Below are 18783 nucleotides of genomic sequence, written 5' to 3'. Positions count from 1 at the left end.
TTTTTGTTTGTTTGTTTGTCACTGTCACTATGAAAATTAACAATCAGACATGACACATTCCAAGGTCGGTTTCGGAATAGTTTTCTTGAGCGGCACTGTTTGTCATTACTTCAGATGCACATTCATTGTCATGGCTAAGATGCCTACATGGATTTTTTTCTCGGGTACATTGTGCACACACTTGGATCTTATTTCGCCTTTATTTTTTGTATAACAATGTGAACAGTGTGAACTGGACTGACTGCCAAGTAAGGTGTTAAAACGTTTGTTTTGTTTGCAGTTTTATGTATTTCCCTTTAGTTTCAATAAAAATAACCGAAAGAAGAATTATACTGTTTACTAATATTTAAAAAAATGCGAGGAAAAATGTTTTTTAAGACTGGTTTTAACATTCTTAATATCAATAAGGCTGAACTTGTTGAACAGGATGGAAGTCATTTAAGAGAACTTTATATCGATAAAATAAATTTCATTTCATTTAAACTTATTTTCGTGCTTATATCCAATTGAGGTTCAAGCACGCTGTGCTGGGCACGCACCTCAGACATCTATCTGGGCTGTCTGTCCAGGAGGGTGGGTTAGTTGATATTGGTTAGTGGTTAGTCAGAAAGAAGAGGTTGTAGTGGTCTTACACCCACCTATTGAGTCGTTAAAACTCGCTCTGGGTGGGAGCCGGTACCGGGCTGCGAACCCAATACCTACCAGCCTTATGTCCGATAGCATCGAGGCCGGTTGATAAAATAAAAGCCAGTATAACGGATCTGCAGTTACGGGCGATGAGAAACACGGTGATACCTAAAGGCTTGTTGGACAATGCTAAAAATACACAGCGCAGGTATTGAGACATTTCTTCGATAGTGAGTGTTGTAGACGAAATACAATTTGAGAACATCCTCCGAACACTGTATGTTAGAGGTACCAAATAGTTGCCATTCACTTGTCGATGTGCTTTAATGGTGTCGTTAAACAAAACAAACGTTAACTGAATAGTACAAGATACCAAATGTTTGACAATCAATAGTCGATGATTAACTGATCAATGTGCTCTAGTGGTGTCGTTAAACAAAACACACTTCAACTGAAAGCTATAATTATGTTAGTTACCAGATGTTTGTGATCCAGTAGTCGATTAGTAACTGATCAATGTTCTCCAGTGGTGTCGTTAAACAAAACAAACTTCAACTGAATATTAAATGTTAGATTATCAAATGTTTGAGGCAGGGGTGTAATTTTCTCTTTGAGAATGGCCAATACAGCACAAAATTGAAGTTTTTAGTAAAATTCAGTATCCGTAAAATTCTGTGATATTTGAGTTTTTGCACAGTTCTTTACACTGTTTTTGTTTAAGTCTTGAATTTTTATATTGATGTTGATCATCACTATTTATTTGCATTACCATAGTTTGACACCCAATAGCCGATGTATTTTTCGTGCTGGGGTGTCGTTAAACATTAATTCATTAATTCATTCATTCATTCAAATGTTTGAGATCCAGTTGTCATCAATTAACTGACAAATGTGCTCTTGCTTGTGTGGTATGAAAAACCCGAGTATGATCACAAATGGGGGAGGGAACGAAAGAGAGGAACAGCGATTTAGTTGGATGATTTTGTGTTTGTTTGGTTGTTTGTTTTGTTCTTAATAATATTACTTATATATATATCCACTATTACATGTATTTACGTTTTTAAAGTCTGTTTCTTGTAGATAAGTTCGGCATCGCCTATTCAAGATGTCATGGCTGACTGTTTATAAAGTCAGTTTCTTGTAGACAAAGTCGGCATCGCCTAGTCAAGATGTCACGGCTGACTGTTTATAAAGTATGTTTCTTGTAGACAAGGTCGGCATCGCCTAGTCAAGATGTCACGGCTGACTGTTTTCATTCTACTGGTTGTGCCATTAGTAATACTTGCTGCAAGATACCGACCCAAGTTGCACAGATATCGAGATTTCAGAGGCAGTAAGTATAACGTATTACATATCTGGTAGTTTTATCGTATAATGGTAGATATCGAGATTTCAGAGGTAGTGAGTATAACGTATTACATATCAGGTAGTTGTATCTTATAATGGTAGATATAGATATTTCAGAGGTAGTGAGTATAACGTATTACATATCTGGTAGTTTTATAATATAATGGTAGTGTTATGATAATCTGGTTTTAAGTTAAATCTGGCTTTGGGTTATGTAATATGGACGTTTTTATCGTCGGGTGAAAATTCAAGTAAAAATATGGAAGACTATGTGTTTCGCTGGCTGGAGAGAATAAAATATAACTGTGGCGGACATATCTCATTATGTCCTATCATGTGTTTTAAACAACGACGGCGTGCTGAAATAATAAAATAATGACTTACCTGGAGAGCAAACATGTGTTCGGCAAGGTGGCTGACATTTTGTTTTTGTCTGTTCGTATAGCCAGACCGTGATCTGTGGAGCACCTGTCTGGTGGCTTTTCGTTTTTGGAATGATTTGATTGGTCGGCGAATTAATTTACATCGTAAGTTATGAGTTCTGCACGATGTTCTTGTGGAGTGCATTCTGTTGCACACGTCTTCAGATGCCTATATAAACTGGGAATCAACGCACAATCTTCAGAACTCGAAGTTAGAGTATCTCCTGTCCAGCACCGTCAGAAGTTACCACGTCAACAAAGCATGAAGGAGCGGCGACCGGTCATCTTGTTTAGCAGCCCTTGGCAGTCGTGCATTGAACTTTTCGTGATGGACTGATTTTCGTTGGTGACTATTAGTTAATAACTTAAACGCCAGAATTCTGTGGGAAAACTTTATGTATTTAAACATATATATTTTATATAAAAACATTTAAACACTTGCTACTTGTTATGTAATTTTGTCAAGAACGTGTGTGCTCAATGTTTTAGATATTTAGTCAATTTATTAATCGGGCAATTAGTTTATTGCATTGAATAATGTGATATTAAATATCACACAGTCTATATCTAATAATTGTATTTAATTGCATGTGATAACCTGTACACATGGCAATTGTTTAGTACCATGATTGGATAATTCGGATTTATCAATCTTGGTACACGTGACTTCTGCGGTCTATTAAAGTTGTTAATCCAGTTAGTGGTTATTGTGGATCGGGAAAGGTCCCAAATGGGGGCTCGTCCGGGATCTTTCTTGTAATATATATCATTGGATGGTATTAGGAGATTACAAATTGATCTATTTTGATTATTAGAATAGATGATAATAGTTGACTAGTTAGAGTTTTATTTTGAGCACACGTTTTGACAATTACATAATCAAGTTCACATGGATAGCATATGGTCAGTAGAACAAGTAGTTGATAATTTTATATCTAGTTTAGATGAAACTGAGATAAATTATTTAACTGTAGCACGGTTGAAAGAAATTGCTGAACACGTAGGATTAGAGTTGGACATTGGTTTGAAGAAAGCTGAAATAAAATCGTTGGTGATAGATTTCTTAAGAAAATATGGCAGAAAGTAAAATTCAGTTAGATTCAAAGGTGTATACTGGTAGGGAAATTGGTAGTGTTGAACTTGATAATGAAGATAGTTTAGCTATGTTGAAACTTAAGTTGGACTTTCAGAGAGAACAATTAATGTATGAGAGGGAACAAAGAAATTTGGAGAGAGAAGATAGAGAAAAACATAGAGAATGGGAGACAACACAAAGATCTCTCGATAGGGATATTAAAAGTAGAGAGTTGGATAACTATAGCAAGTTTGATCCACAAAGATATATTAGGATGGTTCCTATTTTTAATGAAAATCAAGTTGATGAATTTTTTGATTGTTTTGAAAAGATAGCTCTTGGGGCTGAATGGCCAAAACGGTATTGGTGTTTATTGTTGCAATCTGCTTTGAAAGGTAAAGCACAAATGGCTTATGCAGCGCTTTCTGTTGATGATTCTTCGTCATATGACTTAGTTAAAGCTGCTATTTTAAGAGCTTATGAAAAGGTGCCTGAGGTGTACCAACAAGATTTTCGAAATCTTAGGATTTCAGGTGGACAATCTTATTTAGAGTTTGCCAAAGAAAAAGAAAGGTTATTTCGGAAATGGTGTAGTTCAAAGTCTGTGAATAATGATTGTGGGAAATTAGAAGAACTCATTCTTATAGAAGAGTTTATGAGAGGTTTGCCATCAGAAGTGGTAATTCACTTACAGGTGCTTGAACCAAGTACATTAGCTGAGGCAGCTATAATGGCTGATAAATTTGTTTTAGCAAACCGTAAACCTGATTTCAGTAATAAACCGAAGTCACAAAGTTATACTTTCAAACAAAGTGGAAGCAGTAGAGATGGTTCAGTTAGGAATAATAATACACACGCGAGATATGGGTAAATCTCAAGATCAGAAAAATTCGGGATCACTCCAGTGTTTTTATTGTAAAAGAATGGGTCACATTAGACGTGATTGCCGGAAATTGAAATATGATCTTGGAAGTGGCAATCGTTCTGGGCACACACATTTTGTATCTCAGTTGTCTGAACCTTTGAATTCAAAATGTCAAATTAAAGATGCGTTATCTAGGGTTAAGAAAAGAAATCCAAGGTTTGAACCATTTCTGACTTCTGGTCATGTGGTTACATCACACGATGGTGATGTGAAACAATCTATAGTGATTTTGCGAGATACTGGTGCTGAACGAACAATCTTACTTGAAAAAGAATTGTTAGATAAGGACAACACATTTTTGGGCGAGTATATTACTTTGTCCACAGTTGAAGGTACTATATCTAGTCCGTTACATACTGTCGAGTTGGATAGTGATTTGGTTAAAGGCAGTATTGTGGTAGCAGCGGTTAGCCATATACCAATTGCGGGTGTATCATTATTGTTAGGGAATGATGTAGCTCAGGAAAGGGTTATTCCTGTACCCATTATGACTGAAATTCCTGAAACTGATGTTGAAACAGAAAAGTTATCTGATGTGATTGATAACATCTTTCCCGCATGTGTTACAACTCGGTCTCAAAACAAAAAGTTGCACAGGAAAAATTAGGGTTGAGAATGAGGTTGCCAATAAAAATTGGGATATTTCTGATTTAGGTGATACTTTTATTGGTCATGATTCTGCGCCCGAATTAGGTTCAAATCTGGAAAATGGTTCAGATCGGGAAAAATGTTTTGACCATGAAGTAGGTAACCCAGAAGAAGAAAAAATATTGCAACAGTTACCAGATGACAATGATAGGTTAATTTTAAATCTTAACCATGATCAGTTTATTCTTGAGCAACAAGCTGATAGTGAATTACAAATCCTTTCAAAGGAAGTGTTAGAAAAATCCGAGTTGGATGAAGAACCAGTTGGCTATTATTTCGAAAATGGTGTTTTAATGAGAAAGTTTCGAGATAAACATTCACAGAATAATGATTGGCAGGTGATGCATCAAATCGTTGTTCCTAAAAGTTGTCGGAAAACTGTGTTGAGTTTAGCTCATGATGGTCCATTAGCAGGGCATTCAGGGGTACGTAAAACGTATCAAAGGATTTTGAAACAATTTCATTGGCCGCATTTACATCGTGATGTTGTTAGGTATTGTTTAACCTGTAAAACATGTCAGATTGTTGGTAAACCCAATCAAAGTATTAAACCGGCTAGTTTGATACCCATTCCCGCAGTTAATGAAGCTTTCAGTGAGGTTATAGTTGATTGCGTTGGTCCTTTACCTCGCACTGTTCATGGTAAAGAATACTTATTGACCGTTCTTTGCAAAAATACACGGTTTCCTGAAGCCATACCTCTGAGCAATATTAGGGCTAAAACAGTTGTTGAGGAATTGATTAAAATCTTTACTCGATATGGATTTCCGAAATTCATTCAAACTGATCAAGGTAGCAATTTCACTTCGAAATTGTTTCAGCAAGTGATGGATGAATTGGCCATTAAACATCATTTTTCTTCTGCTTATCATCCTGAAACCCAAGGTGCGTTGGAACGATTTCATGGAACTTTGAAATCCATGATTCGAAAGTTTTGCCTGGAAAAGGGTAAAGACTGGGATGAAGGTATTCATTTGCTGATGTTTGCGATTAGAGATACTTATCACGAATCCATGGGATTCACTCCTTTTGAAATGTTATATGGACATTCAGTTCGTGGTCCATTACAAATGTTACACGAGTTTTGGACAAACTCGGAGGTAAAAAGTGAAACTAGTGTGTTGAAATATGTGATTGATTTGCGGGAAAAATTGCAAACAGTTAGAGAAATATCCCGAAATGTGTTATCCGATAGTCAAGATAAAATGAAAACATGGTTTGATAAAAGAGCTAGAGATAGATCTTTCGATGCCGGGGAAGAAGTGTTAGTTTTGTTTCCTTTGGTTAATCAACCATTAAGTGCAAAATTTCAAGGACCGTATATTGTTGAAAAAAAAATCAGTGCGGTTGATTATGTCATCCGTACTCCTGATCGTAAAAAGAAAACTCAGCTTTGCCATGTTAATATGCTTAAAAAATATTATAATCGGGAAAAACGTCTTGGCTAATACAATAATTCTTTCAGGGATAGATTCTGATGTTAAGATGAAAGATGATAATTTTAATCCAGTTGAGCCGAAATTGGTAAATTCGAGGATATTGTTGAATCTTCATTTAAAAATCAGCCATTTAAGTGAAAAACAACAAAGTGATGTTCAACAAATCATTTCTGAATTTAGCCAAATTTTCCCAGATGTTCCTAGTCGAACAAATGTTATTAAACATGATGTTGATGTTGGTGATTCCAAGTCAATTAAGCAACATGCTTATCGAGTTAATCCACAAAAACAGGAACTTATCCGAAAAGAAATAGATTATATGCTTGAGAATGGCATTATTCAACCTAGTTTTAGTAACTGGAGTTCTCCTTGTTTACTTGTTCCTAAACCTGATGGTAGTGTACGGTTCTGTACAGATTTTCGCAAAGTTAATGCTGTGACCAAGTCAGATTCGTTTCCTATCCCACGAATTGATGACTGCATTGATAAATTAGGAACTGCTAAGTATATTAGCAAGTTTGACCTTTTGAAAGGTTACTGGCAAATACCATTAACTAAACGGGCCAGAGAAATCTCTGCGTTTGTAACCGCTGATGGGTTATTCGAATATCTGGTTTGTCCATTTGGAATGAAAAATTCTCAGGCTACATTCCAAAGAATGATTAATCAGGTCATTTCTGGAGTAGAACAATGTCAGGCTTATGTTGATGATATTGTTGTTTATAGTCATAGTTGGAATCAGCATATTAGTCAAATCAAGGAACTGTTTGGTAGACTTTCTAAAGCCCGGTTGACTGTGAACTTGGGTAAAAGTGATTTTGCTAAAGCTACTGTTGTTTTTCTTGGACATGTGGTTGGTCAAGGGCAAGTAAGGCCACTTGAGGCCAAAGTTGAAAGCATTGATGCATTCGGCGTACCTAAAACAAGAAAACAGTTAATGAGATTTTTAGGAATGGCTGGGTATTATAGGAAATTTTGTAAAAATTTCAGTATAATTACTTTCCCTTTAACAAATTTACTCAAACAAAATGTTAAATACATTTGGACCAAAGAATGTCAAGATGCGTTCAATAGTGTGAAAAACATATTGAAAAGTAAACCTGTGCTTATGGCACCCGATTTTAGGAAACCTTTTCAATTGACTGTAGATGCTAGCGATATTGGAGCTGGTGCAGTTTTGTCACAATGCAATGAACAAGGAGTATTTCATCCTGTCGCTTACTTTTCTAGAAAGTTCAATAGTCATCAAAATAAATATTCAACTGTTGAAAAGGAAACATTATCACTGTTGTTGGCCTTGGATCATTTTGAGGTTTACGTGTGTAACCCAATTGAATCAATTATCGTTTGGACTGATCATAATCCCCTTGTGTTTTTACATAAAATGAAAAATAAAAATCAAAGATTGTTAAGGTGGTCTTTGCAGTTACAGGAATACGATCTTCAGATATGCCATATAAAGGGAAAGGAAAATGTGGTAGCAGATGTTTTATCTAGAATGGAATAAATAATTGAGATAATTGTTAGGTTAGTGGAAAATATAAGCATTAAGAAGATTAGTGTTATGCAATTCCTATAGTGTGTAAGGTTTTGTATATAGATAAGAATTACTGTAGGAATGTGTATATAGTTATTTTATGATATGGTATTTATAATACTGACCATATGAATGTGTTCCCAAGTGTGTATAATGAATAAAAATATTGTTTTATTAAAACAATATTTTTGAAAAATTGGGGGGAGATGTTATGATAATCTGGTTTTAAGTTAAATCTGGCTTTGGGTTATGTAATATGGACGTTTTTATCGTCGGGTGAAAATTCAAGTAAAAATATGGAAGACTATGTGTTTCGCTGGCTGGAGAGAATAAAATATAACTGTGGCGGACATATCTCATTATGTCCTATCATGTGTTTAAACAACGACGGCGTGCTGAAATAATAAAATAATGACTTACCTGGAGAGCAAACATGTGTTCGGCAAGGTGGCTGACATTTTGTTTTTGTCTGTTCGTATAGCCAGACCGTGATCTGTGGAGCACCTGTCTGGTGGCTTTTCGTTTTTGGAATGATTTGATTGGTCGGCGAATTAATTTACATCGTAAGTTATGAGTTCTGCACGATGTTCTTGTGGAGTGCATTCTGTTGCACACGTCTTCAGATGCCTATATAAACTGGGAATCAACGCACAATCTTCAGAACTCGAAGTTAGAGTATCTCCTGTCCAGCACCGTCAGAAGTTACCACGTCAACAAAGCATGAAGGAGCGGCGACCGGTCATCTTGTTTAGCAGCCCTTGGCAGTCGTGCATTGAACTTTTCGTGATGGACTGATTTTCGTTTGGTGACTATTAGTTAATAACTTAAACGCCAGAATTCTGTGGGAAAACTTTATGTATTTAAACATATATATTTTATATAAAAACATTTAAACACTTGCTACTTGTTATGTAATTTTGTCAAGAACGTGTGTGCTCAATGTTTTAGATATTTAGTCAATTTATTAATCGGGCAATTAGTTTATTGCATTGAATAATGTGATATTAAATATCACACAGTCTATATCTAATAATTGTATTTAATTGCATGTGATAACCTGTACACATGGCAATTGTTTAGTACCATGATTGGATAATTCGGATTTATCAATCTTGGTACACGTGACTTCTGCGGTCTATTAAAGTTTTTAATCCAGTTAGTGGTTATTGTGGATCGGGAAGGTCACAGTAGATATAGAGATATCAGAGGTAGTGAATATGACGTATTACATATCTGGTAGTTGTATCTTATAATGGTAGATATCGAGATTTCAGAGGTAGTGCCTATGACGTATTACATATCAGGTAGTTTTATAATATAATGGTAGATATAGAGATATCAGAGGTAGTGAATATGACGTATTACATATCTGGTAGTTGTATCTTATAATGGTAGATATCGAGATTTCAGAGGTAGTGCCTATGACGTATTACATATCTGGTAGTTGTATCTTATAATGGTAGATATAGAGATATCAGAGGTAGTGAATATGACGTATTACATATCTGGTAGTTGTATCTTATAATGGTAGATATAGATATTTCAGAGGTAGTGAGTATAACGTATTACATATCTGGTAGTTGTATCTTATAATGGTAGATATAGATATTTCAGAGGTAGTGAGTATAATGCATTACATATCTGGTAGTTGTATCTTATAATGGTAGATATCGAGATTTCAGAGGTAGTGCCTATGGCGTATTACATATCTGGTAGTTGTATCTTATAATGGTAGATATAGAGATTTCAGAGGTAGTAAGTATAACGTATTACATATCTGGTAGTTTTATAATATAATGGTAGATATAGAGATTTCAGATTACATATCTGGTAGTTTATAACGGGGATAGTATGATATACTTACATTTTCATTAAGTACTGAAAACTGATTGTAAATTACAGTTTATTGTTTAAATTTTTTATTTCTAGTTTTTAAAGCATATATTTTTAGTATTTAAAGTATTTATGTAAAGTAGTTTAGTTATTTGTTTAAAGTATTTATTTCTATATATTGGTTGTGTTCTTAATTGTACTAACATAATATTATGTAGAAGTTGAAGCCAATATGTTAACCCTATTTACTATGTTGTTCAAATTCCACACGTATGTGCATAGTTTTAATGGGTTATATGTTGTTCAAATCTCACACTTATGTACCTAGTTTTAATGGGTTATATGTTGTTCAAATCTCACACTTATGTACCTAGTTTTAATGGGTTATATGTTGTTCAAATTCCACACTTATGTACCTAGTTTGAATGGGTTATATGTTGTTCAAATTCCACACGTATGTACCTAGTTTTAATGGGTTATATGTTGTTCAAATTCCACACTTATGTACCTAGTTTTAATGGGTTATTTGTTCTTCAAATTCTACACTAACGTACATTGTTTTAATGGGTTATTTGTTGTTCAAATTCCACACTTATGTACATAGTTTTAGTGGGTTATTTGTTCTTCAAATTCCACACTTATGTACCTAGTTTTAATGGGTTATTTGTTCTTCAAATTCCACACTAACGTACATTGTTTTAATGGGTTATTTGTTGTTCAAATTCCACACTTATGTACATAGTTTTAGTGGGTTATATGTTGTTCAAATTCCACACTTATGTACATAGTTTTAATGGGTTATTTGTTGTTCAAATTCCACACTTATTTACATAGTTTTAGTGGGTTATATAGAATCAGCAGACGTGTCAACTGTGTGGGCTTCACTCCGCCTCGGGTGTGTCGTTGATAAGTCATCGGTCTTGAGGCAGATAGGTAGTGGGTTCGCAGCCCGGTACCGGCTCCCACCCAGAACGAGTTTTAACGACTCAGTGGGTAGGTGTAAGGCCACTACACCGACGTATTTCACACTAACCACTAACATGTAACAACTAACGGTTCTAGACGGAAGCTTAGAGGTTGAGCTTATGCGGATATTAAGCACGCAAATAAATTGAAATCATAGGCGTACGGGATCCTATTTTTTGTAAGGGTGGGGTGTGGGGTGTGTGTGTGTGTGGGGGGGGTGTGTGTGGGTGTGTGTGTGTGTGTGTTTGTGTGTGTGTGTGTTTGTGTGTGTGTGTGTGTGTGGGGGGGGGGGGTTACGCTGGGTTTTGTCCGAATAAAACAAAAAAAGCCCAAATCTGGATAACAACATATTTATTCATATTACTATTACTGCCAAACAGCTATATAGAGATGTAAACGAATCACTACGCATTTTGACATGGATGGCAACTAATTTTGAGGGTAGAATGCATCAGTCGGTGAGGATACGCTAACAACTCGTGAACCAGTATTCCTGTATGTCGCTGTATAACGATGGTGACAATCTGTTCCTCTGTTTTCCAGATGTTTGGGGACGCTATATTTCACGGTCCGGAAAGTGCCGATCGTTCCGACGTCTTTACAACCCGGGGGAGGTGATTAGAACACCGAGACGGCTGTCGCGATTCACGTTCCGCTGTAGTCGACAAGGAATAGTGGTGGACACATCGCACAGCTGTATGATACTTTAATTAGCGCACTAGTAGCAATATAATTAATATTACATGTAGGATATTTTAATTAGCACACTAGTAGTAATATAATAAATATTACATGCAGGATATTTTAATTAGCACACTAGTAGCAATATAATTAATATTACATGCAGGATACTTTAATTAGCACACTAGTAGCAATATAATTAATATTACATGTAGGATACTTTAATTAGCACACTAGTAGTAATATAATTAATATTACATGTAGGATATTTTAATTAGCACACTGGTAGCAATATAATAAATATTACATGTAGGATATTTTAATTAGAACACTGGTAGCAATATAATTAATATTACATGTAGGATATTTTAATTAGAACACTGGTAGCAATATAATTAATATTACATGTAGGATATTTTAATTAGCACACTGGTAGCAATATAATTAATATTACATGTAGGATATTTTCAGTAGCACTAGTACCAGTATAATAATATGATATATTTCTATTTTAAATTTGATTGAAAACTACTTTATCGCTCTTTAAAAAGAACAAATGGATTAGGTACAAGTTATACAACTTTCTAGGCCTTCTCTACAATACATACATGTCACAGCAGTTATATATACTCTTCAAAAGAAGAAACGCAAAACCACATTGTCGTAACATTTGGAGAATTGATTTCATTATTGAATGGTGAGTCCGATAATTACCAAATGTTGCAGGATTGTTCACAATTCACTCTAATCCATTGTGAGTAAGTGATAGGACACACCACCAAGGTCAAGGTCATCTGGAGTCAATACCGGGTGTGGCCTCCGCGTGTGTTGACAACTGCCTGGCACCGCCTGCCCATTGAAGCAACCAGAGTACGGATGACGTCCCTGGGGATGGTGGCCCACTCGGCCTGCAAGGCTGCTGCCAGCTCGGGCAGGGTCTGGGGCTGTGGTTGTCGCTGTCGGAGGCGTCGGTCCAACTCGTCCCATAGATGCTCAATTGGGTTCAAATCCGGTGATATCGATGGCCAAGGAAGGACATTAATGTTGTTGTTCTGTAGGAAAGCCGTTGTGAGACGTGCTGTGTGAGGCCTGGCGTTGTCATGTTGGAACACTGCGTTGGCGTTGGCCATAACTGGAACGATGTGTGGCCGGAGGATCTGGTCAATGTAGCCCTGTGCATTCAGGTTTTGCCCTGCACGTGGACCAGGTCAGTTCTGCCAGTGTGTGAGATGGCTGCCCACACCATGACACTACCCCCGCCGAATCTGTCCACTTCCTGCACGCAGTTTGCCGCATAACGTTCACCACGACGCCTATACACGCGACATCTTCCATCATGACGTCGGAGCAGAAATCGGGACTCGTCACTGAACCACACCTGTCTCCATCGCAGTTGAGGCCATTGTCGATGAATCTGGCACCACTGCAGTCGGAGTCGACGGTGTTGTGGTGTTAAGATGACACCTCGAACTGGACGTCTGGCACGAATTCCTACCTCACATAGGCGGTTCCGTACGGTCTGGTCGGATATCCTGCGCAAACCTGGTATTGCTGCGGCTGTGGAGGTGGCAGTAGTCAATCGTTCCCGAAGGTGGCGTACCCGGATGTAGCGGTCCTGCCCGGGGGTAGTGACCCGTGGTCGACCGGATCTAGGGAGGTCACGTGTTGATCCATATTGCTGGTAACGGTCCCACAGTCTGGAGATGGTGCTTGGGGACACATGGAATGCCCTGGCAACGGCCGTTTTGGATTCGCCTGCGTCTAGTCGGCCGATGGCATTGTTTCTCTGCGGTTCACAGAGACGTGGCATGTCCTGGATTGTCAACTGTCGGCCAGATACAGAGGCCAGGCAAGCGAACACCCTGCACTTTTATACTGTCGGTGTTCATGTTGCACGTGCAGACAACGCACGTGCAGTGGTGACATGGTTTGCACGTGGCTGCGTTTTTGCGAATATTCACATTTTGGAACTTTATTGTACAGTAGCTGCGTTTTATATCGAATGTAACCGTGGGAATGTGTTTGGGACATGCAATGACCTTATATTCACAAAGCATGAACCGGTAGGAAACATAAAATCGGAGTTATAACCCATTTGTACCCCTTTGCGTTTCTTTTTTTGAAGAGTATATATCCCTTTTTGTGAACATAGTAGGCCGAATTTACGCAGCCTGTTTATGTCTTTGATGCCTGTAACTACACACCCGTAAACACCTGTTTATGTCTTACACGCGTGTAACTACACATATTTACAACCCTTAAACACCTGTTTACGTCTTACGCGCTTGTAACTACACACATTTACAACCCTTAAACACCTGTTTACGTCCGCGTTTAACTACACACATTTACAACCCTTAAACACCTGTTTATGTCTTTGACGCGTGTAACTACACACATTTACAACCCTTAAACACCTGTTTACGTCTTTGACGCGTGTAACTACACACATTTACAACCCTTAAACACCTGTTTACGTCTTACACGCGTGTAACTACACACATTTACAACCCTTAAACACCTGTTTACGTCTTTGACGCGTGTAACTACACATATTTACAACCCTTAAACACCTGTTTATGTCTTTGACGCGTGTAACTACACACATTTACAACCCTTAAAAACCTGTTTATGACTTACACGCGTGTAACTACACACATTTACAACCCTTAAACACCTGTTTATGTCTTTGACGCGTGTAACTACACACATTTACAACCCTTAAACACCTGTTTATGTCTTTGACGCGTGTAACTACACACATTTACAACCCTTAAACACCTGTTTATGTCTTTGACGCGTGTAACTACACACATTTACAACCCTTAAACACCTGTTTATGTCTGACACGCGTGTAACTACACACATTTACAACCCTTAAACACCTGTTTATGTCTTTGACGCGTGTAACTACACACATTTACAACCCTTAAACACCTGTTTATGTCTTTGACGCGTGTAACTACACACATTTACAACCCTTAAACACCTGTTTATGTCTTTGACGCGTGTAACTACACACATTTACAACCCTTAAAACACCTGTTTTTGTCTTACACGCGTGTAGCTACACACATTTACAACCCTTAAACACCTGTTTGTCTTTGACGCGTGTAACTACACACATTTACAACCCTTAAACACCTGTTTATGTCTTTGACGCGTGTAGCTACACACATTTACAACCCTTAAACACCTGTTTGTCTTTGACGCGTGTAACTACACACATTTACAACCCTTAAACACCTGTTTATGTCTTTGACGCGTGTAACTACACACATTTACAACCCTTAACCACCTGTTTATGTCTTACACGCGTGTAGCTACACACATTTACAACCCTTAAACACCTGATTATGTCTTAACAGGCGTGTAACTACACAGATTTACAACCCTTAAACACCTGCGTTCAGGAAAAACAGGCTTCGTATATTGAGCCAAGTTACATTTATGTTTTAAACAATAAACTGATTAACAAACAAAATGATGCGAGACATTTATTCCACACTATGCAGCTGGCAATATTTGAAAAACAAACAGGATGGGAGACTTGTGTTGGACACTACTCAATGGTTATAACTGACTTCTCGTGATCCCACACGCCATGTTCTAACTGACTAGCACACACTCAGGTGTTAAAACAACAAGGAAACGCGACCAGCATGTAATGACGACCGTCAAACGTACGAACACGCCATACGTATTAACGCAGTTGCCGCTTAGTGTGTCTGTCTTCTATTGTAGATTTAAAAAACAAAAAGTTTGCTTTTAAAGGTCTATTACCCATTTGTTAAGTCTGATATTCCACAATATGTACCTACAATTGTGATTCATAATTACAGTCCATAAAATACTAGCCTAATTTGCATAATTAACTCACGAATATCACAGTTGTAAAGTGTTACTACAGGGCGTAAATAACGGTTTCCCCGATAATCCCTGATAAAAAAATATACAATAATGGATACGTAATTCAATTTCGGACTGTGACGTCACACGTTATTCTGTCGGATATGTTGGATGTTGCAGTAATATACATTTTAAAAAGTATTAGTAAATCAAATGGTTTGGTTGTAATTTTGTGTGGGCATGTAAATCAAGGTATCATACATACATACATAGATACAGACATACAGACATACAGACAGACATACAAACAGACATACACACATACATACAGACAGACATACAGACATACAAACAGACATACAGAAAGGCATACATACATACATACAGACATAGAGGCAGACAGGCAGACATACATACATACAGACAGACATACATACATACATACGGATATACGGACATACATACAGACCTACATACATACATACATACCTACATATACATATGCATATACACATATATATATATATATATATATATATATATGTATAAGTCAAAACCCGACATACATACAATAGAGCTATTCACAATATAAAAATACATATATAGCCAGTGTATCTCTCTCTCTCTCTCTCTCTCTCTCTCTCTCTCTCTCTCTCTCTCTCTCTCTCTCTCTCTCTCTCTATATATATATATATATATATATATATATATATATATATATATATATATATATATTATCCACTTTGACAATGTGTCTTTAATGCATGTTCCATTTGTCATTTATTGATAAACTATATTGCGAAGAAAGGAAGACGTTTTTCCTCATATGCAGTAGGTCCTATTCATCTGGAAATGTCGCGCTCTGTATTCAGTACGGAATAAAACAATTAACATAAATTATGTTCTGTTTGCGCTTTGCGTGTCGTGCACTGTAGTTGTTGACGTGCACTAGGGTGTAGTATACACGCGCTGTTAACACAAACTAACATTATTTCCCTGTGTACTTGATGTCGAGTGAGCGTCAACTCACTGTAGTCGCTATGTTGTCTGGCGGTTATTTCTCTCACTGTCTGACTGTCGTCGTAGTAGTGGTCTGTGCAAACGTCGTGCAAGCTCGTTCTAATAATGATCAATCGGATTCAGATCTGGGTAAGCCATTAAAGGTACTTAGCCATATTTCATTTATGTATTGCAAATTTGAGCAAAAACTGCTGATCAGTTATACATACAAATAACATGGTGGAAAACGAATGAAAAGTGTAAAATAGCATTGTTACAATCAAAAGAGGATATAATAGAACATGTGCAATTCGACTTTGTCTCTAAGTAACAATGAAAAGTGTAAACTAGCATTGTTACAATCAAAAGAGGATATAATAGAACATGTGCAATTCGACTTTGTCTCTAAGTAACAATGAAAAGTGTAAACTAGCATTGTTACAATCAAAAGAGGATATAATAGAACATGTGCAATTCGACTTTGTCTCTAAGTAACAATGAAAAGTGTAAACTAGAATTGTTACAATCAAAAGAGGATATAATAGAACATGTGCAATTCGACTTTGTCTCTAAGTAACAATGAAAAGTGTAAACTAGCATTGTTACAATCAAAAGAGGATATAATAGAACATGTGCAATTCGACTTTGTCTCTAAGTAACAATGAAAAGTGTAAACTAGAATTGTTACAATCAAAAGAGGATATAATAGAATATGTGCAATTCGACTTTGTCTCTAAGTAACAATGACATAGGTTTCACGTTTAAAAAAAAACGTTTATTATATATTTACATAAATTGCACAATTCCTTAATATCATTTGTACTTAGCAACTCTATTCATCTGAATATAAATGGATGTAACCTATAATAATGTTTAGTTTATACAAATTTGAAATCGTTTTAACAACTTGACAACATAATACATTTTCAATCTCTCCGAGTTGACAAAATACGCAAACTCTGTTATTTCTATCAATATCATTATAACGCCCAACTCTCTATATATATCCCATACAATAGGTAACGTCACGCTAGCTATGTATATTTCAGTGACGTCACATCAAAATACGTCATATGGACTTTCAACATGTCATAGTTACACGTCACTTTCGCTGAGATAAATCTTGTACCACTGTACTGAATGTTGTCAATAAATAACACAGTAGTAAATAATGGATAATGTGCATTGATTGTAAACTAGAGGTCATATTATCAAAGACATAAAATAACATTTGATAGCCAAACAGAGAGGCAACGTTATAAACGTCATGTATGCCCAGGTCACAGTAACAAAATGGAATTAAAATCTATAATTATGGTAGTCCATTAAGGGTTGTTGGTGAAGTCGTCTTGCATAGGTATAAATATTTCATGATTGCATTACTGCAGTTGTAAACTTTAAAATTCAGAGAGAGAGAGAGAGAGAGAGAGAGAGAGAGAGAGAGAGAGAGAGAGAGAGAGAGAGAGAGAGAGAGAGGTGTATATATAAAACTCTCATGCACGTATGTATATTTTTCAGCCTGTCTCTATAACAGACAACGAATTCCCCATGGGGAGACAATCGAGGAGGACTGCTCCACGTTCAGGTGTAAGATTTACCTCATTCCAACTCGACGACGGTGGAAACAGGTTGTTAAGAGTATCATGTGGCTGGAGTCTAGAGGTGAGATCCTTCGTCACGTGTTGTTATTAGAGACAGGACGCAGTCTAGTGTAAAACAGGTTGTCAAGAGTATCATGTGCTGGAGTCTAGAGATGAGATCCTTCGTCACGTGTTGTTATTAGAGACAGGACGTAGTCTAGTGTAAAACAGGTTGTCAAGAGTATCATGTGGCTGGAGTCTAGAGGTGAGATCCTTCGTCACGTGTTGTTATTAGAGATAGGACGTAGTCTAGTGTAAAACAGGTTGTCAAGAGTATCATGTGGCTGGAGTCTAGAGGTGAGATCCTTCGTCACGTGTTGTTATTAGAGACAGGACGTAGTCTAGTGTAAAACAGGTTGTCAAGGCAACAATGTGGGTGGAGTCTAGAGGTGAGATACCTCGTGTTGTTATTAGAGACAGGACGTAGTCTAGGGTCAAACAGGTTGTCAAGGCAACAATGTGGGTAGAGTCTAGAGGTGAGATTCCTCGTGATGTTATTAGAGACAGGACGTAGTCTAGTGGTAAATCAGTAGTAATATCTGTTGTAGATAGTAGTAATAGAATACCAGTAGAATCAGTGGTAATATTTGTTGTACATAGTAGTAATAGAATACCAGGAGAATCAGTGGTAATATTTGTTGTACATAGTAGTAATAGAATACCAGTAGAATCAGTAGTAATATCTGTTGTACATAGTAGTAATAGAATACCAGTAGAATCAGTAGTAATATCTGTTGTACATAGTAGTACTAGAATATCAGTAGAATCAGTAGTAATATCTGTTGTACATAGTAG

General features: G+C 36.8%; 2 protein-coding genes across 2 annotated transcripts in view; one reads left to right on the top strand and one right to left on the bottom strand.

Annotated features, from left to right (window-relative positions):
* LOC121386534 overlaps window positions 1-18783 on the top strand; it is a 39192-nt gene that overhangs the window by 2982 nt on the left and 17427 nt on the right. The window contains exons 2-4 of the mRNA XM_041517471.1: window positions 1836-1960; window positions 11363-11515; window positions 17867-18010. Of these exons, the coding sequence (XP_041373405.1) occupies window positions 1861-1960; window positions 11363-11515; window positions 17867-18010 (397 nt within the window). The 5' untranslated portion in view covers window positions 1836-1860. The remainder of the gene's footprint in view (window positions 1-1835; window positions 1961-11362; window positions 11516-17866; window positions 18011-18783) is intronic.
* On the bottom strand, window positions 6935-8962 carry LOC121386441. Its single transcript, XM_041517339.1, has 2 exons — window positions 8441-8962; window positions 6935-7400 (listed from the first exon to the last, which is right to left on the bottom strand). Exons 1-2 carry the CDS (start codon window positions 8476-8478, stop codon window positions 7082-7084), a joined length of 357 nt encoding a protein of 118 aa, XP_041373273.1. The 5' UTR covers window positions 8479-8962; the 3' UTR covers window positions 6935-7081.

This window comes from Gigantopelta aegis, chromosome 12 (assembly GCF_016097555.1).
Source record: "Gigantopelta aegis isolate Gae_Host chromosome 12, Gae_host_genome, whole genome shotgun sequence".
In the NCBI taxonomy this organism is placed as follows: Eukaryota; Metazoa; Mollusca; class Gastropoda; order Neomphalida; family Peltospiridae; genus Gigantopelta; species Gigantopelta aegis.
The sequence above is the reverse complement of the archived record's forward strand: the minus strand, read 5'-3'. Positions and strand labels throughout refer to the sequence as shown.